The sequence below is a fragment of the Sapajus apella genome, unplaced genomic scaffold, assembly GCF_009761245.1.
Source record: "Sapajus apella isolate SASKATOON/1434 unplaced genomic scaffold, GSC_monkey_1.0 scaffold41, whole genome shotgun sequence".
NCBI classification, from domain to species: Eukaryota; Metazoa; Chordata; class Mammalia; order Primates; family Cebidae; genus Sapajus; species Sapajus apella.
The window spans coordinates 10,390,283-10,411,071 of NW_022436981.1; the positions used below are offsets into that span (position 1 = coordinate 10,390,283).

Consider the following 20,789-nt stretch of genomic DNA (forward strand, 5'->3'; position numbering starts at 1 on the left):
ATCCCCAGTCCTTCATCTACAGACTCAAATATTCTATTCTTGTCATAAGCTATTGGCTGGAATCCAGTCTCTGAAGGCCTGAGCACCTGGAATCATGATTCGCATCCTCCTCAGTTCATGGTTCATCCGTGTTTGGAAATCGCCATCAGGTGCTGGATCCATGGACTGCATCCTCTTCTAGAATCACCCTCGCCTGAACCCACCCCATGTTCACTGTTCCCTCATCTCCATGGGACTCTGCAATACTGCACCTCAGCGTACACACCCAAGACCCAGCCTGCTGCTGGTCATGATGCCCCTGCCATGGTCCCACCCACTCAAGGAAGCACCTAAATCACTCTGTGCTCTCTGTTGATGGAAAAACAGAAAATATACCATACAGGGCTCTCTCCTTTATGTCTTTCCCATAGAGGTCGTATTTGCTGGCAATGTAGTTGAGAATGGCTCTGGTCTGCACCAGCTTCATCCCATCAATCTCAACCATTGGCACTTGCTGGAACATCAAATACCCATCTTTGGAAAAGAATGAAAAAAGGGAGAGTTAAATATCTATGGAACTCTATCTTTCAGAATGAAAAGATGATTGTGGAAATGACTAAATTTGTAAAATGAAGAAGAAATTATTGCCTGGTAAGATTTCACTTGAAACAATGTTTTTATTTAATTTTTATTTTTTTGAGACCAAGCCTCACTCTGTTGCCCAGGCTAGAGTGGAGTGGCATGATGTTGGCTCACTGTAACCTCTGCCTCCCGGGTTCAAGCAATTCTTCTACCTCAGCCTCCCAACTAGCTGGGATTACAGGTGTGTGCCATCATGCCTGGTTAACTTTTGTATTTTTGGTAGAGATGAGGTCTCACCATGTTGGCCAAACTAGTCTCGAACTCCTGACCTCAAATGATCCACCTGCCTCAGCCTCCCAAAGTGCTGAGATTACAAGCATGAGCCACCGCACCCGGCCAAACAACAATTTTAAAAAGCTTCCTGTAGTTATTTTTCTTTAGAAGCTTCCTTTTACTTTTTATCCATTTATTTTACTTATGTTTTTATTTTCCCTCCAGACACATAGTAGGACTCTTGTATTTTTTGTGTTGATTTATCTTCTTGGATATTTTAGGGAGACGTTGGGACAAGTTACAGTAGGACTAGCAACAAGATGCCATTTAAAACAGGAAGTTCCTAGAGGAAGTCTCATGGTGTTTGTGACCTTTAAGGCAGGTTCTGAGAGGTTTTTTTCTAAGAGTCACTTTCTCTGCTATTCAAAGTCTGCAAAAATGCTACAATGTTACCTTGTCACACCTCTCCATGAAAGAAAAAAACTCAAGGCAATTGCCACATCTATTTCTCCTCCTTTCATCTAATGCATGTTCTTGCATGTCCTTGGATGGGAAGGGCTGTGTGGATCCCAAGCTGATGACTATAGCTCATTCACTGTGTCCCAAGCATGAAAACAAAGACAGGGCTTTCTCAGGGCACTGGAGATAGTTCCTCTAGCAATTACTCTAGAGGTCTGGTCCTTTTAGCCTGAAGAGAGTTGCCAGACCTGATCAAGGAGCCATATCCCTTCCATATTAGCCACTTTCTCCCTCTCCACCATGCCCTAATACCACCCCCTCCTCAACCAAACACACACATAGGCATTGCTGGCTGCTCAAACCTCCCTTCTACTAGATACCTTCATCAGAAGCACTTAGAGGTTGATCTTACCATTTCTTAACTTGTCCAATGCTTCTGGAGATTTTATGAATTTCTCTTCAAACTAGAAGCAGAAACAGTAAATGGGTTCTTGTTAGTTCATTGTATTATAGACCGGTGACCTTGAATGGCCCCTATCTGGTGCATCATTTGGAGAATATAAGATTTCTCAGTTTGGCAGGGTACACAGAGGGGGCTGTTCATGGCCATTTGGAAATTTAAACCTGCTTTGTCAAGAAGAATGCATGGGTCACAGAACACAGCTGCTCAATATTCTAGTTCACTTCACCTCCACCTTGATATCACAAAGGTCTATGATTACGTCATGTTTTGAGAGGAGATGTCACTGGAGAAAATGCACTGAGCAGTTCTCCTGTCATGGTGTTGTCATATCTCAGGAAAGCCTGTGTCTCCAGATGAGATCAGACCACAACCTTGTGTGTCCCCAGCATGGGGTATGCCATGGGCTAATCGCCAACAAAGATTCTGCCACCAAGGAGCCTCTGCTGTAATTTATATCACCCCACTTTTCAGGAACCCTGCTGAGGGTGAAATAGGTTGCAGCTGTTGGACAGCTTTAACATTTGTAACTCTAATTTCCTCCTCTGAAGTGCATGGGACACAATAGGGTAAAATTCTCAATTTAATAAAGGAATTAGAGTCCCACACTAACACTATTTTTAATTAAAACCTCTGGTTTCTGATGTGGTATTCTGGGTTCAATATCACCATTTTCATGTACTGGCTTCTTGACTTTGGACATGTTACCGAATTTCTCTGGGTCTGAGTATGCTAATCTAGGAAATGGGTATACTTACGGTACCTATGGTATAGGTTGATATCAATATTAAATTACAAGGTCACACAAAACACTTAGAAAAGTAGCAGGTATATAGTGACTGCTCATTAAATACAAGTTATCTTTAGAATTTTAAGATGGAGTTGGCTATTTCATCATATAATCCCTTAAAAAATTTAAATCACTCTAATATTGATGAAACTATACTTCGTTCTTGATCTACATCCAGTAACTTAAACCTTGGAGTAAATTACACCTTGTTCTGAGACGAGTCACTTTCGTGGAAATGGCAGCCAGCAACGAGAATGTCTCAATCTGATCAGAAGATATGAGTGGATGCATGTATTTAATATAAATATGAAAATCAGTTATTACATAATGATGTAGTTGACTTAAATAGGCAGAATCCAGCAAACAAAAAGTCTAATCAAAGGTTATTAAGACTTTCTGGATTTCAATGTTGTTATGATCTGGTTCCAGTCTTGACTCTGCCTCAAAATATCTGTGTGATCTAGGAATCATCACTTAAAAATCTTTAAGCCTTAGATTCCCTATCTGCAAAATGGGAATAGAATATTTTCTTAAATGGAATATTCCAATGTTTCAAAATGCACGATACAGGGCCTGACCCATATATATAAAGTAATAAATAGCAGTGGTGTTTGCAGTGGGTGATTATACTTTAATGGAGTTCTTTATGATGAAAGGTCAGGAATTTGGAAGTTTCTAGCTTGCTCCATGGAACAGAGTTTGTTGTGGATCTATGCTCACACTGGACCAGGATCTAGGGACCATGGGAGGTGTGTGCCAGAAATTAATACAGCATCCAGTTCAGCACAAACCTAAGGAACGGTGGGTGGTCCTGGCAGGGGGGTGGCTGAGGTGAGGTGGGGCTGGCAAGTGGGATGTGCTTGTGAGGCTGAGGACTGCGTTGTGATCATCAGCCTTAGGGCACTGAGACCCCAGAAGCCTCAGCAAGGTGTGCAGTCAGCCCTGCCCCTGCCTTCAGTCAGGCTGGATGGAGAGCAGGGTCCTGGGTTGCTCCCAGCCTGGCCCCTCCCTCCCTCCTGCTGAACCCTTCCTGCCCAGGCTCTGAACGCATCCCCGAGCTGCAGAGCTGACGTCTGGGTGACAGTGAGACAGGGTATTCATTTGCACAAAGAAAACAACCTGGAATGGCAGTGTATGGATTTCTTGTGTGCTTGTTTCTTCATAGGTTTGAGAAAGGTGAGGCTAAAGTCTCAAGCCCTCGTGAAACAATGGAGAAAAATCCCAAGGCTCAGGTCCACACGGCGCTGGGAGGCTGAAGGGGAGCACTAGAAGTTCCCTTCACAGGGCGCCGCCTCACCTGAAACCCTTCTTTTCTACTGCCACCCGAGAGACAATATCTTCTGAGTCTGTCCATGACTCAGGAAAACCCTCAGACAGTGACTTAGGGGCTCTGGTCTGCACTGGAACGTGTTTTTCTCAATGACACCTCTAGAGGGCAGCACTCAGTGAAGTCCAAAAGACACCTCCCAGCATTTCCTGCTCAGACACTGCGAGGATGGCCTGGTAACGCTGGGGATTGCTTGGGTGTGCTGTAGAAGCCTCCACCCCTCATTTTAACCACGTGTTTACTTGTCTGCATCCTCATGGACTTGTAGGCTGCCCCAGGGCAGGTGCTGTGTCTGTCTTGTTCACTGTCTATCTCCATGACCTAGTACAGAACCTGGAATTAATAAGTGCTCAACCAAATAATTGCTGCGAATGTAGTCAGTCTTTAAGAGGTGGTTCCTTACAATCCACTGTCTTCTGCCTCTCATTTGTAGTTTGCATTTTTACCTCTAATTACAACCATTTTTAATATTATGCATTTTTATTGTTTTATTGTGGAAATTATGAACAGGAATAAAAGTAAACCAAAAAACATAATGATTCTACTTATACTTCTCACCTAGAATCAATAATTATTAACCAAAAGCAATGTAGGTTTACTTCTCCTCTTGTAATAATTTCAAGGAAATCCCAAATCCATATGATTAGTCCTTAATTACTTCCATGGGTTTTCCTAAAACATATTAACTATTCTGAAGGTGGCCATAGTACATTATCACAAATGCAATATTAACAATAATTCTTTCATGTCATCAAATATTCAATCAACATTCATGTTTCTAAATGTTGTATAAATGCCATAAATTACTTTTTACAGTTTGTTTAAATTCTAATCCACTTAAGTTCCACACTTTGTGATTAGTTTCTTAAATGTATTTTAATATTAGGCTCTTAGATGAGAAGAAGTTTTAACAATTATTAGGTCAAATCTGTTCATCTTTTTCTTAATGACAGTCCATTTGTATTTAAGCCACAATGCTTCAGTAAGTAATCATCTCATAGTTTCTGTGGGAGAAGTATGTGATAATGTGCTTTTAAATCCAACTTCAGATGACCTAATTCAGAACCTACCTCTACTCCAGCTGCGGCCAGGAGCCACCGAATGGTCTCCATTCTGCCCCGTGCATTGAAGTAGTGGAGCTTGGGCTTCTCCGCCATGATAGCAGTCTCCTGGAGGTTTCTCTAAGCCTGCACAAATCAATGAATGAATGAATAAATGAATAATGGAAACCATAGGATCAAAAATGTGCTTTAGGATGTATGGTTGAGAACCACCAACAATGCTGATGAAGCATCTGCTTTCTTCATGACTGGGGTGGAGGAGTTCCTGGAATGTTTTCTTGGCCCAATTTGTTACCCATCAGTGGCCACCCTCAGATTCCAGCAAACCCCAGTCTCATATGCCCATTGATTAAATGTGACCATTCTCACCATGCTAAGAGGTGAGAGTATGTGGCAATAATACATGTATAGAAGTTAATGGGAAGAGAAAGAATTCAATAACTAATATTTATTGAAAACTTCCTAATGATCCTTCCTCAATGCTAGTCCCTTTCAATATTTCATATCTTTAACCCTTCTCGTAGTCCCATGAAATGGTGGTTATCTCCATTTTTTAGTTAATGAAATAGAACATCAGAGAAATGTAGTGTTCACAGTCACATTCCAGTTGGTGATGGACATGAATATGTATACCCAGGAATAAGATGAAAGCACACCCAGAAGCCACCCAGGTGAAGGCCCTGGGAACCCATGAACTGGCCATGAAACCAGAGGATGTCACTGACAGGGAGGACCAGGAGGGAGCTAAGGCAGTCTTCAGCTCTTTGGCAGTGAGACTGCATTGAATCAAAAGCAGGAATTAGGCCTCAGACTTGTTTCATTGTAGCTGATGATCCAAATTCTTTCAACAGACTAGAATGCGAGTCCCTTGCTTCTTTTGGCATTCTGTATTCTAACTCTGTGGGGTGCATTTTGTTTTATAACCTGGAAAAAGAGGTGTTGCTGCATTAACTTTGCAAGATATGGAAGGTACTAGCATTTGTTCAATGTCAGTCACACACTGGTCATTCTTCTAAACTTCTCTTCATTTTATCCTACAAAAATCACCTAAGAGGAATGCGGTTGTGATTCTCATTTTACAGTTGGAGATCCCGAGGTTTTTAAAGTAAGTTGCTCAGAGTAAGTAGTGGATCTGGGATTCAGACTGCTCTTAAAAACCAAATACTGAGTCTTATTTTCTTTGCTAGTGTTTCTCAAATATGCATGGTAATCTTTCAGCAGATTGTGAAATCCCACTACTTTAAAAAATAAAATAGAAAAGAATAGCAAATAGTGAGCATGACATGTTGAAGGAGAAGTAATGTTTCATGAGTTTTTAGTTTCAGGTATTTGTATGTTGTGTGTATGGTGGTTTGCATGTGTGCACGCTCACTCAGTCACTAAATGCTTAGAGATCAGTGTTTTGAGGCTCATCAGTGAAGTTGGATAGCCCTTGTTCTATCTCAGGCTGCTTGGGAGGTGGAACACAGCAGTGTCAGAGAATGGAAACCAGGGGCTGCAGGGACGGAGGCAACTAATTGTATCAAGAACGTGAATGGAAACACAGAGGATTCATTGAAAGCAGGAGTTCCAGTGCCAGGACTTAGGAACAGTTGCATTTTCTCTCCAGATGAGCAGCTCTATTATTAAACATTAAGATTATTTTTTGCAACATTTTATGGTTGTTGAGTTTGGAAAAAAAAAAATGAACTTGCCTTTAACAACAAATGTATTTCTTTTTTTTTTTTAGATGGAGTTTTGCTCTTTTTGCCCAGGCTGGAGTGCAATGGTGTGACCTCAGCTCACTGCAACCTCAGCCTCCCAGGTTCAAGTAACTCTGCCTCAGCCTCCCAAGTAGCTGGGATTACAGGCACATGCCACCATACCCGGCTAATTTTGTATTTTTTGTAGAGACAGGGTTTCAGCATGTTGGCCAGGCTCGTCTGGAACACTTGACCTCAGGTGATCCACTTTCCTCAGCCTCCCAAAACGCTGGGATTACAGGCGTGAGCCACCGCACCTGGCCTCAACTAATTTCTTAAAAAGCATGTATGACTTAAATTTAGATATCAAAATCTTTTAAAAGTCTACATTTTAAAATATGGAAGTCAGTAGTTTGACCTTTGGAAAGTAAAGAATTCTTTGAAATTGTACTGAATCAGCTCACTTGTTTTGCAATTTGCTATTTTGACATTGTACTTTCCTAACTTGGGAAATGGAGGTAGCATGATTCAGCAGAATAAAAGAGAGAGTTAAGCTCACACAGGGAGTGGGGTGTGCTTGTTTAACTGTTTTGGACAAGAGCTCACAGTGTCGTAATTCTAATCCCCACACTAAGCTCCCTTAGTTATTGACTGAGGATCAGGTTTCAAAAGGAAATAAATGTTTATCTTGCGTAACATTTTATCACAACACTCCTGCTAATAACTCCCATTTTACCTTCTCAATATGAGGGTTCCCATAGGTCATGCTAAGACTTGGGCAAAGGTTACCATTGAGCTTTGTTGGGTAAACAGAAAATGAGAACTGGAGAGCTCAAGGATTTGCCATTGGTCGTACAAACATGCTTCTCATTCATGGTCAGTATCTAGGGAGTGTGTCTACCTTTTGCAACAACCCTGGAAAATGGCTTCTAATATCCAGATTAAAGATGGGCACACTGAGGTTCAGAGAGCTGCAGCACGTGTCCCACGCCGCACACTTGGTGAGTGATGGATCAGCCTGAACTCCTTCTGATTGCAGGTCCAGAGTTTTCCACTCAAGCCTGTAAGCTGGTCTGCTCCTGTCTGAGAAGCTGTTTTACATTTTCCTGTCTAGAGTCCATTAGCCGAGTAAATATTGAAAGGCGAGGGCGAGAGAGGAACATCTAATTCCTGAGTTCTTTCTGTTAGCAACTTTATAGGAGCTTGCTTGGAAGAAAAAATTAATAAAAGTGTGCCTTTCTCTACTTTGACAACGTAAACACCAGAGTGAGCTGAGGACTAGTATAACTGTATTTCCATCCATTTAAAAAAAAATGGGCTTGTTTTGAAAAGAATATAAGCTATGATAATTCCAGGAGGAAATTAAAGGAGTTATGTCTCTGAGGTGATCCCAATTACTCTGTTTCTTATCAAAGAGAAGGGAGAATGAGATAAACCATGACTCTTTCCATTATGAGGTACATAAACGCAGTAGGTTGTTTAATCTCTGAGCGTCAATTTTCTCTTCTTAGAATAAAGATAGTTATTTCTACTTTTGAGGGTTGTTGAGAAAGTTAAATGAGATAATGTACAAAAAATTCATAGTAGGAGCTCAGCAATGGGTGTTGGCTCTTGTCCCAGAGCTTGGCAGATGGGTGAGTCTCTGGACAGTGAGGAGCACATGAAACCTCTTTCTTTGATCTATCTGTCCATCAATTATTTTACCTATGAACAATCTCTGTATATGTATCTATTTATAATCTTCTTCTACTCATCCAAGTATGTATTATTTTATCTATCACTCTGTGTATCTGTCTATAATCTGTCTGCCTCTTCATCATCTATTATCTATCTTGTATCCATCTCTCTAGTTCTTTATATTTTGTCCATAGAACTCTAGTAGAAATAAGATTTTATATGAATCCAGACTTGTATTAAACCTGTCATATGATGGCTCTCTGTCTCTTTCTCTCTCTTTTTGCTTTTTAGCTCTTGTACAGAGGTTAATGATATTCACTAATCAGTCCACCTGGATTAACAAGAAATTTTCAGTGACTTTCCAAGCAGTGTGGCACATCGGTAACACAGCCTTGCTGAGCCCCATGAAGTCATGTAGGGAGAGGGGGGGCTACAAATCAGATAGGTAGAGGCCAGAGATGCCTAGAAACTTCCTAGGGTGGGCAGGACATCTTTCCATTCAAAGAATTACACAGTTCAAAGGGCATCAACAGTCAGAGACTCTTTCTTAGCTATTCTCTAATTTGCCGTGAGTTGGTAGAACTCCAGCCATGACTGGTTGTCGAGCTAATTAGTGGCAAAGTCTTAATTAGAATCTAGTTCTCCTGACATTCAAACTAATTTATTCTAATTATAATAAACCTTAGTTCTGAATTTTCACAGGCAATATAATATTACAGTATCACAATTTACAACAATTGTGTGTTGACTACTTCTACAGAGAAATAAATTTTCACATACATTGCCACTTCTTCAGGCACTGATTATTCTCAGATTGTTTAAAATACTACCATTTCTTTTTTCTTCCCATACCATTAAATTCTGAGGCCCTGGTTTTCTAAATTCTTCATTTTTACATTTCTCTAAAGATGTATCCAACAGAAAAGAAATAAACAATTCTTGAGCTATCACCGAAACACACCAAGATGGCATGATATGAGTAAAAACAGAATTTTTCTTGTGCTAAGAATACATATTAGCATATTTTTCTAGGAGGCTAGAGAGGAGGGTGTGAGGCAATGCAGGGAGATTTGTAAGACCAGTACTTACTTTGTTAAACGCTGTCCACCCTTGTGGCTTGGCTCGACAACTGAATTCCAGGTCCTAATGTATTTATAAGCTCATTGTTCCTTTCAATAGTTCCCTCCCACTGAAAGGAGAAGGGTCAAATTAAGGAAAAGCCAGTCCTACACACATTACAGGGCCAAAGGGCCACCTACTGGATTCTAAGACATGAGGCAAGTGATCCGCTTATCAGAGCATAACTGGTTAATATGTTCCTTTTCAAGGCTGCAATTAAAGTATAAACAATACATTTCACCTGGATTTTGCTGTCTTTGCAAGTCAGCGGAAACTGGCTTTTTAAATGTTTTTTTTTTATCATGAGTTGGATGCAAGGATTAGGGCAACTGAAAAACCTCTAGTGAGCATAGCTGGGAGGGGATGTCTTTGAAGGGCAAGCTGATGGCACTCTTCTTACTGGGTTGCCAAATAAACTACAGGATATCCACATAAATGTGAATTTCAGGCAAGCAATAATTTTTTAGTGATTACTATGTTCTAAACATGGTATAAAACATGATTATACTGAAATATTATTTCTTGTTTATCTGAAATTCATATTTAGATGGGTGTCCTGTATTTTATCTGCCAAATTCGGAAACCCTATTTGCATAAGCTTTCCTCTTTGCGTCACTCAAATTGCCTGTAATACAAGAAATCTGAAAGTACCCATCACCCGGATTCATCAGTTGCAAATCATCTTTCTTCATCTATACCACGTAGGGGGTTATGTCGGCCCCCAAGAAAGATGGGCCCATATGGAAATCCCTAGATCCTGTGAGTGTGGTCTTATTTGGAAAAAGGCTCTTTGCAGAGCAGATGTTATGAAGTAAGAGAACTTGAGATTGTCTTGGAATATCTGGATAGGCTCTGAATCCAATGACAATTGTCCTCACAGCAGAGAAAAGACACAACACACAGAGAATGAGGTGCTGGAAGACAGAAGCAGAAATCAGAGTGATATGGCCACAATCCAGGAAAACCCAGAAATGCCAACAGACCCCCAGAAGCTAGAAGACGCAGGGAAGGATTCCTGGAAATCACTCCTAATCCAAGCACTCTGGCACATTGACACACCAGAGAAAAATGATTTTGCATTTAGTTACTTGTATGTAATTCACAGATACCATCTGCGTCTTGGCAGCCCAGGCCTGAGTGGCACTGAGGGAACTGAGGGAAGGCTCATGCCCGGGGCCCCACAGAGCCTTAAGGAGCAGAGTGAGGATGAGCCAGGAGCACACGCACTGTGAGGGACAGCAGGGTGGCCTGAGAGCAGAGGGTGGGTCTGCTTGCTCCTCAGTGTTTCTTCACCTCCCAGAAAACTGAGGAAGCCACAGCAGATGGAATAGCTGTCTTGAAAATGTGTCAGAAAGAATGCTTTTAACAGAAATAAACTGACTGTCCAGGAAAAGAAGAAAATGTCTTTAAGCCATTACCCAGAATGGTAACTCTTTTCTTGTGCAGAAAGTCAGAAGTAAATTTCTACAACTTTTTTTTTTTTTAATTTCTACACTTGTATGACAAGTGTTACAGGACAATTCTTGAAAAAGTCAAACAAACTACATAATCTACATTTTGCTTTTTTACTAAATTTTTAATTCCAAGAAAATTAAAAATTTTGGAAGATTGGAAATCTGATTTCATATCAGTTCCTAGCGAAAATAAATCATTTTTAACTAAATCTGGTCATACGTATTTTACTATGTAATTAGCATATAATTTTAAAAAGGTTTATTCACATCACAATAGCCACAATCAACATTTAGATAGAACAATTTAGTGTTACAAAACTTGAGAATATTGGTCTTGCATGTTCTTGGTATCCGTGCCTGCTTTATCAAACCTTGAAAACCTTCCTTGCTTTTCTAAACCTTTTCATCTATGGGAGACTTCCTCGGGCTGCCAGGCTGCAGAAACTTCTTCACTGAGGGCAGTTTGCTGATTATGGTTTTCAGGGCCTGCAGTGCACAAAGCACAGTTTCAGGGTGAAGCCAAGGGCTGACACCACCGTTAACAGTACCCAGGGAATCTGAGCCCCTCCTACACAAAGACCAACTGAGTCCCCTCTGTCAGCACCAGCATGGAGGCAGAAACAGACACGAAGTGACAAATGAAGAGAAGAGCAAGAACATGTAGCTCGCTAGCATTTTCCCAAACAGTGTCTTTAAGACTTTATTCAGTTCAGTCTTCCTACCCTCTTTCTTACACATTAATCTGCAGGTTCATGGCTCTTGTACAAGACAAGAAAGAACAATGAGGCTGTGGATATCAGCACAGATCAGTCTCTAAGCAGAAGTGAAGATATGGGAAAATTGCATTAGAAATGAAAATCAAAAGTATTAAAGACAAAGAACGGGGCCACTTTTCCCCATAGAGAGATACAGGGTTGGGGTGGTGTGTTGAGAGAGCTGTGCAGAGAGGAACATAATTATCTGACAGCAGGAGCCAGAGACCTAGGAAGGAACTGGATGGAAAGGGCCCCGCTCAGACACACTTGGTGTGGGAAGAGATGGGCATATTGGAATAAAGGACATCACAGCGACCTCAGGAACAGAAAGCACAGTGAAATAGACGAATGAGGAGACATGCTGGGCCCTGGGCCCCTGGCATTATAAAAGGCAAAATATTCTTCTTGGGGTAGCATGCACATTGAATTTCCTTGGCATGACAAGAAGGCATTTCCATGACTCAGAATCAGGAACTGGAAGCTCATTTTGGACACCTGGGGGACACTGAAGACCTGGAGAAGGCTAGAGCCAGAATGGGACAAGTCCAAGGGCCCAGATACTAGATCCCAAGATGGGAGATAAGGGGCTGCCTCTTGAGGACTGGGAAATAGTTCATCTTCAGCCCAGGGAAGTTGGAGATGAGGCTGGGATCAAGCTTTTCCACATGGTATAGAAGTTCTACCAGGTGAATGTCAGCCCGGCTCAGCTTATTGCCAATGAGGCAGTCTTGTCCATGGCTCTTTAACACCTGGAGAATTCAAGGAGTCAGATCTGGAACACATGTGCAGTCAGGCTGGGGCCCCTGCTTCTCCCTGAGTTTGTCCAGCCAGTCTCTCCCTCTCCCACCTCTGCTGCCTCACTGGGCAGGTGCGAAGATCCAGACCTTTCTGCCTGTTCCCTGATTCAGTGAGAAGTGTGGCTCTGCTCACCCCTTGGTTGGAGCCCAGGCTCCTATTTTCTCTTCTCATTCCACATCACTGTGGCATCCACACCATCCACCCAGCTTGCGCCTTCCGCATGGGCCAGGGGCTTCTCCCCTGCTGCCGCATGTTCTGTCTGCCCCAGGCCCTACCGTGTGCAGCCCTGGCGTTTAGTGGTTCTACACTCTACATCTCTCTCCAGTCTCGCTTGGGCAGCAGCTCCACCTTCCTGACAGCAGTCTTCCCCCAGGAGTGGACTATTTCAGAATCCTCATTTCTCCTCGTCTGCTCTCCTCGTTTCCTGCTCTGGGATCTAAAATAAACCTGGGTGAACTTGAATTCATCCTCTTTCTTGCAATGTTGGTTCTCACTGCTTTCACTATGCTATAATCTGCATGCCACTGTGTCCCGGGGTGAACTGCAAAGATGTCTGCAACTTACTTTGAAATGCAAAAAAAAAAAATAATAATAATAATAATAATGTGTTTGGTTGTGGCAGACAGGGGTGGCGTGACTGACGTGATAAAGCAAAGAGAAAATATTAATTTTGCTCTTTAGATCCTTGGTGTATATATGTTCATAAAACATTTATTTGAACTACACTGGATGCATAATTTTTTCATAATAACATTTTTGAGTGACGTGCTAGTTATTAAAATATCTCAGTATATTAACATCATAAATAATAAAAACAGAAAACATATGGCTCCATTGATTTAAGATAATATTTTGGCAAATATATTTTCATACTATGTATACATAAGGAAGTATGGATAATTACTTGGTACACAAAACACAACTTCAATGTTATATTACAATATACATTGTTCAGATCCACATATCGTGGGCTCTTTGGTAGAGGTAGAATTCTGATTCACAGTCTATTTTTATATCACACCTTGAGAGTCAGATGCTGCATTACCATCAAGGAAGGCTTTTTGAAGTGAAGGTCAATGCCCCACAAATGCACAGGCACCATTTTTCTGTTGCCTTATGTCATGGACTGAATGCTTATCATTCCCAAAAATTCATATGTTGAGATTGTGACCCCCAATGTGATGCAATTAGTAGGTGAGGCCTTCAGGAGATGATTAAATCATGGGAGCTCTCTTGAATGACATTTGTCCCCTTATAAAAGGGACCTTAGAGAGCTCCCTCAGCTTGTTTGCCATGTGAGGACACAGCTGGAGATTGGCTGTCTGTGAACCAAGGAACAGGTGCTCCCCAGATACCGAATCTGCTGGCACACTGATCTTGTACTTCCCAGCCTACAGAGCTGTGAGATATAAGCATCTGTTCTTCAAGCTACCCAGTCTATGGGATTTTTGCAAAAGCAGCCAAACTGCTAAGAAACCCTCTAAACTCAGTGCTTAAAGACTGAACAGCTTCTATCATGACCTTTACAACAGTCAGTCAAACACACCAGCATTTGGTCAATAGCTACCAGCTTCCCGAATTTTTTCCTCCACTTTCAATTTATGACCAACCACAGAAAGCAACATATGGATCGCTGACCAGTCACGTAGAAATCTGCGCTTCTAGTCAGCCAGCTTACAGCATCCCTAGGCCAGCAACCTGCAATCAGAATGTGACTACTTCTACCATAAATCTCCCAGACTTCCCTGCCTGCCTCTGAATCTCTGGCAAAGGCCAGTGATGGTGGCTGACTTCCTTTCTATAGCAAGCTCTGTGTAAACACATTTTGCTTATTCTCATTTGGGTTGTCTTCACTTCCACAGTTTTTCTGCAGGTTCCAACAAGACCTGGTCTATGTTGCGCATTGCCATGGACCCCAGCCGTCAAGCAGGGGCAGTCCCACAAAGGCTGCTTGTGCCTTGTGGCAAGTCAGCACCTGCGCTGAACTCTTTCCTCTTTGCATTGAGCTCTTTGACTTTTTATGGTCAGTTTGGTTCTTGGTTTTGGTATCGGTTCTCATCTGCTTGGTGTCCTTTGTAGAATCAGGACTTTGTTTTCCATTTCTTTTGTAGTCTTTTGTGTTACCGTTTTTTTGTCATGTGATCTAAAGGTGTTGTCTGTCATAAAAGAGGCAGCACAAGAACATAGGCCCAAAGCCTGTTTTTCAAGACAGCCTCACAGCACATTAAGTTTGAGGTTCTCACTGGGCCTCTTTGCATTCATACAAACTTTGCTGTGGGTCACACCTAAAACCGATGAGGTGCTCTCTTAATTTTTGGTTCTTGTTGTTCTGCGAACTCAGCAGTGATCCGAACAGTGATCCAGATTACAGCTTCCACTTGGGGCAGAGTAGGGGCAGGTGTTTACACAGAGCTTTAAACTGTGACTTTAGGTTTACTTTATCCCTGTTAGGTGGTCATCCATATAGCTGACTGAATAATTCTCTATTGTAGTTTTGAGGCTCAAATCACGCAGCCACTAAAAAGTGGAAAAAATGCCTAGGGCGAGATATGGGGACATGGCATGGAGCTTCCACGCCTTCCCTGGACACGACACCCTCCAAGAAGCTCTGCATGTTCAGCTATCCAGAAGCTCCCAGGTACCGTTTCAAAGGCAGGAATATAACGGCTTGTTGTTCTGTCTTTGATCAGGGCAAGCGTTGTCTCTTCATCCTCAGGTGGATGCAATGAGTAATGAACCTTTTCACTCAAACCTGCCCTACCTTCTACATACATATCGATCCTGTAAGACAAAAATAACCAAACTGCTAAGTGCCTTCTGCCTTAGATTTCATGGTTCAAACACCCAAGACAATGAGCATCAGGTGATAGCAATGTAATTCAGCTCCATTGGGTGCCTTTTATATGCCAGTTGTTAGGCTGTGATTTTTACACATACATTAACATTTATTTCTCAGAACACTCTACTGTGGTGGATGCATATCTAAAAGGTTTGTTATACATATGACCAAATACAGGTACGAGAAACACTGGTGACCTGTCCAGTGACACAGTCGTAAGAGAAATTAGTGGAATCACTGCAAGTAACCACTTATGCTACAAACAGGGTTTGCTCTCTCTGTTGTTTGTTCTGTACATAAGCTTAGTATGATTCATATGGCTACAGACCTGCCATTTACGCAATCCCAAGGCAGCCTCCCAGCACCACCATCTCAAACGTGTCTGCTTTCCTCTCTCATCCTACCACACATCCTAGGCTCATTTTTATGCCCGATATTATACGTTCTAATAAAAAGTAAAAAATAAAAATAAATAAATGAAAAACTAGGAAATAAGGCATATTTTTTAAAGATATCCCTGAAAAATATATTCTTTCAAGCAAGCTAGTAATTTTCAATAAAAAAAGAAGATCTCCCAATTATTTCCCGTAAAATACTGTTTCATAAGCTTCAAAAAAAAAAGAAGTTTTCCCAATTATTTCCCATAAAACAGTGTTTCATAACCTTCTCCACATGACATTGGGCAATTCTAGTTATAAGTATACTTCAGGACCTTACCTAATACCCCCATGGTAACATGGGAAAATTGTTTACATGGTAAAATTGGTGAACATGGTAAAATTATTTATGTGGTTAAAGCCAGTGCATACCATAAGACATCTTTCTTCTCATTTCAAACTGTGTTTCCTACAAAGCCTTTATTTTTGTTTTTTATTTTTTATTTTTCTTTGAGATGGAGTCTTGTTCTATTGTCCAGGCTGGAGTGCAGCGGTGTGATCTTGGCTCACTGCAACCTCCGCCTCTCAGATTCAGGCGATTCTCCTGCCTCACCCGCCACCGCGCCTGGCTAATTTTTGTATTTTTTAGTAGTAATGAGGTTTTGCCATGTTAGCAGGCTGGTCTTGAACTCCTGACCTCAGGTGATCCACCTGCCTCAGCCTCCCAAAGTGCTGGGATTACAGGTGCGAGCCACTGTGCCTGGTGAATACTTTTAAAATAACAGATTTATTGACATGTATTCACATATCATAATTGCCACCCCTTTATAGAATATTATTCAGTAATTTTTAGGACATATATAGAATTCTGCAAATACAATCACTAACTCCAGAACATTTTTATCACCTGGGAAAGCAGTAGCACATGCTTTGGCAGCCATTCCCCATTGCCCCCTTTCTCCAGCCGCTGTCAACAACTGATTTCCTTTCTAGATTCAAATGGTCTGGATGGTTCATACAAAAGAAATCATGAAATTTGCATGGATCACAGCACATAGTTGCACATTCTTCTAGTTCATCTTACAAACCTTGATGTCTCCCATGTCCATGATTAGGTCATGATTTGAGAGGGGATGTCACTGGAGTTAAGGGATCAGGCAGTTCTTCTAGTTATGGTGTTGTCATATCTTAAAAAAGTACGTGTTTCTGGGTGAGATCAGGTCACAACCTTTGTGTCCCCAGCATGGAGTATGCCATGGGCCAATGGCCACCAAAGATTCTGCCACCAAGGGGCCTCTACTGTAATTTACTGATGTAAAAAGCCCAGTTTTTAGGAGCCCTGCGAAGGGTGACATAGATCATAGCTGTTGCACAATTATAACTCTTGCAATTATAATTTCCCCTCCTGGAGTATACGGGACATGAAAGAACAGAATTCTCAATTTGAGGAAGGACTTAAAGTCCCCACAGTAACATTATTTGCAATGAAAATCTCTGGTCTGTGATGTGGCTCTGTGGGTTTAATATCACTGTTTTCACGTGTCGGCTTCTTGACTTTGGACACATTGTTGAATCTCTCTGCGTCTCAGAGTAAAGAATTCTTTGCAATCATACTGAATCAACTCACCTGTTTTGTAATTAGGAATTTTGACATTGTACTTTTCCATCTTGGGAAAGCATAATTCTGCAGAATGAAAGGGAGAGTGAGTTCACAAAGTGTGGGGTGTGCTTGATTAACTGCTATGGGCTAGAGTCCACAGTGTCGTAATTCCAATCCTGAAACTAAGCTCCTTTAGCCACTGATTGAGGATCATATTTCAAAAGGAAATAAATTTTTATCTGATATAACATTTTATCACAACACTCCTGCTGATACATAACATATCACCTTCTCAATATGAGGTTTCCAAAGGTCAGGCTAAGACTGGGGGCAAACGTTACTGTTGAGCTTTGTTGGGTCAACCGAAAATGAGAACCAGGGAGCTCAAGGATTTGCCACAGGTCAAACACACATGCTGCTCATTCACGGTCAGTATCTAGGGAGTGTGTCTACCTTCTGCAACAGCCCTGGGAAATGGCTCCTAACATCCAGATTAAAGATGGGCACACTGAGGTTCAGAGAGCTGCAGCACGTGTCCCACGCCGCACGCTTGGTGAGTGATGGATCAGCCTGAACTTCTGATCGCAGGTCCAGAGCTTTTCCACTCAAGCCTGTAAGCTGGCTCTGCTCCTGTCTGAGAAGTTGTTTTACATTTTTCTATTCAGAGTCCATTAGCCGACTAAATGTTGGAAAATGAGGGTGAGAGGAACATCTAATTCCTGGGTTCTTTCTGTTAGCAACTTCTCAGGGGCTTGCTTGGAAGAAAAAATTAATAAAAGTGTGCCTTTCTCTACTTTGACAACCTAAAAATCAGAGCGAATTGAGGGCTAGTATAACTGTATTTCCACCAATTTAAAAAATGGGCTTAACATCACAAAAGCTACAATTAACATTTAGGTAAAGCACTTCATTGCTGCAAAATGTTAGAATCTTGGTCTTGAATGTTCCTGGCCTCCATGGCTGCTTCATCAAATCTTGAAAATCTCCCCTGCTTCTTCTAAAAGTTTCACATTTGTGGGAGGCTTCCTCTGGCTGCCAGGCTGCAGAAACTTCTTCACCATGGGCAAGTTGCTGATTCTGGTTTTCAGGGCCTGCAATGTACAAAGCACAGCCTCAGAGTGAAGCCAAGGACTGACACCACCACTAATACCACCCAGGGAATCTGAGCCCCTTCTACAAAGACCAAGCGAGGCCCTTCCATCAGCACCAGTATGAAGGCAGCAACAGACTCTGAGCAAGAAATAAGAGACAAGAGGAATGTAACAGAAAGAAGAGAAAAAAGATAAGAGAAAGAATATAAGAGGAAGAACATGAAGCTCATTAGCGTTTTCCCAAAGACGTATTTTAGACTTTATTCAGTTCAGCCTCTCTACTCTCTTCCTTACACATTAATCCTGTAGATTCGTGGCTTTTGTATAAGACAAGAAAAAACCATATGCCTGTGAGATATCAGCACAGATCGGTCTCTAAGCAGAAGTGAAAATATGGGAAAATTGAATTAGAAATGAAAATAGAAAACGTTAAAGGCAAACCTTTCTTTATCCCTCATCAAATGCTGCATTGTAACATACATAATTCAAATTCATATATCATGGCAAAAAAGAGTCATGAGGCCACTCTTTACCACTGAGGGATACAGGGTTGGGGCAGTGTTTTGGAAGAGCTGTGCAGAGAGGAACACAACATCTGACAGCAGGAGCCGGAGCCCGGGGAGGAAACCAGATGGAAAGGGCCCTGCTCAGACAGACTCGGTGCAGGAAGACAAGGGCACATCTAGGATAAAGGGCGTTACAGAGAACCAGAAACAGAAACCACAGGGGAATAGAGGGATGGGGAGAGACGCTGGGCCGTGGGGGCTTTCCATGATAAAAGGCAAAATACTCTTCATGAGGTGGCACCACACATTTCATTCACACAACAAGAATCTTCTGATTCTGAGGAATTAGGGCCTGGAAGCTCACTTTGGAGACCTAGGAGCACTGCAGGCCTGGAGAAGGCCTGGCCAGTCCTGGGGCCCCGATATGAGATCCCAAGATGGGAGATGTGGGGCTGCCTCTCTGAGGGCTGTGAAATGGATCACCTTCAGCAGAGGGAAGCTGGAGACAGGGCTGGAGTCAAGCTCTTATTCGTGGTTGAGAAGTTTCACCAGGTGAATGTCAACCCCGCTCAGCTTGTTGCCAACAAGGTAATCTTGGCCATGGCTCTTTCACACCTGGAGAATTTGAGGAATCAGATCAGGAACACATGTGCAGTCAGGCTGGGGCTTCTGCTTCTCCCTGAGTTTCTCCAGCCTGACTCTCCCATTTCTGCTGCTTCACTGCATGGGTGCAGGGATCCGGATCTTACTCCGCATTCCCTGACTCATTGAGAAAGTAAGAAGTGTAGCTCTGCTAATTCCTCAGTTGGAGCCCAGGCTCCCATTTTCTCTTCTCATTCCACATCACTGCAGCGTCCACACCACCCACCCAGCTTGCATCCTTCCACGTGGATCAGGGGTTTAGAACCTGCTACAACATGTTCTGTCTTCCCCAGGCCCTACAGTGTGCATCGTGTCATTCAAGGCATGATTCTACACTCTGTTATCTCTCTCCAGTATCTCTTGGGCAGCGACTCCACCTCCGTGACAACACTTTTGTCCCAGGAGTAGACTATTTCAGAGTCCTCATTTCTCCTTATCTGCTGTCCTTGTTTCCTGCTCTGGGATCTGAAGTAAACGTGGGTGAACTTGAATTCATCCTCTTTCTTGCAACATTGGCATTTACTGACTTCACTCGGTTATAATCTGCATGCCACTGTGTGCAGGGTGAACTGTACTGATGTCTGCAACTTACTTTGAAATGCAAAATAATAATAATAATAATAATGTGTTCGACTCAGGGAGACAGGAGTGGAGTGACTGACATGTGGTAAAGCACAGATGCCGAGATGTTAGTTTTCTCTCTAGCTGGTTGGTGTACATACATTCATGAAACGTTTCTTTCAACTATTGTGACTATATGAAATGTTTCATAATAAAATTTTTTAGTGCTATGTAATAGTTATTAAAATATTTCAGCACATTCACATCATAAATAATAAAGTGAGAAAACATACAAGACCACTGATTTAAGGTAGTATTTTGGCAAATACCCTTTCAGATGGTGTATACATATATATGTATAAATAATTATTTGCTACATAAAGAAAATGCAACATCATGTGTTTATCCCTCATTAAATGCTATATTGTAACATACGTAATTCAAGTTCACGTATCATGGCAAAAAAGAGACATGGGGCCACTCTTCCCCACTGAGGAATACAGGGTTGGGACAGGGTGTTGGGAAAGCTGTGCAGAGAGGGACACAGTGTCTGACTGCAGGAGCCGGAGCCCAGGGATAGCATCAAATGTTGTATTGTAACATACATAGTTCAGCCTGGCTCAGTGGTTCATGCCTGTAATTGCAGCACTTTGGGAGGCTGAAGTGGGCAGATCACGAGGTCAAGAGATCAAAACCATCCTGGCCAACATAGTGAAACCCCGTCTCTACTAAAATACAAAAATTAGCTGGGTGTGGT

General features: G+C 42.0%; 1 protein-coding gene across 2 annotated transcripts in view; it reads right to left on the bottom strand.

The window, feature by feature from the left end:
- The window catches only part of LOC116565831 (glutathione S-transferase A1), a 29,796-nt gene that overhangs the window by 4,187 nt on the left and 4,820 nt on the right, over positions 1-20,789 (bottom strand). Inside the window, exons 1-4 of one of the 2 annotated variants that reach the window (XM_032299688.1) lie at positions 9,380-9,577; positions 4,941-5,057; positions 1,706-1,757; positions 381-513 (exon numbers count right to left, since the gene is read on the bottom strand). In XM_032299688.1, the coding sequence (XP_032155579.1) occupies positions 381-513; positions 1,706-1,757; positions 4,941-5,027 (272 nt within the window). In that variant the 5' untranslated portion in view covers positions 5,028-5,057; positions 9,380-9,577. Of the gene's footprint in view, positions 1-380; positions 514-1,705; positions 1,758-4,940; positions 5,058-9,379; positions 9,578-20,789 lie in introns of those variants that run through there. The other variant, XM_032299689.1, reaches the window with a different exon arrangement.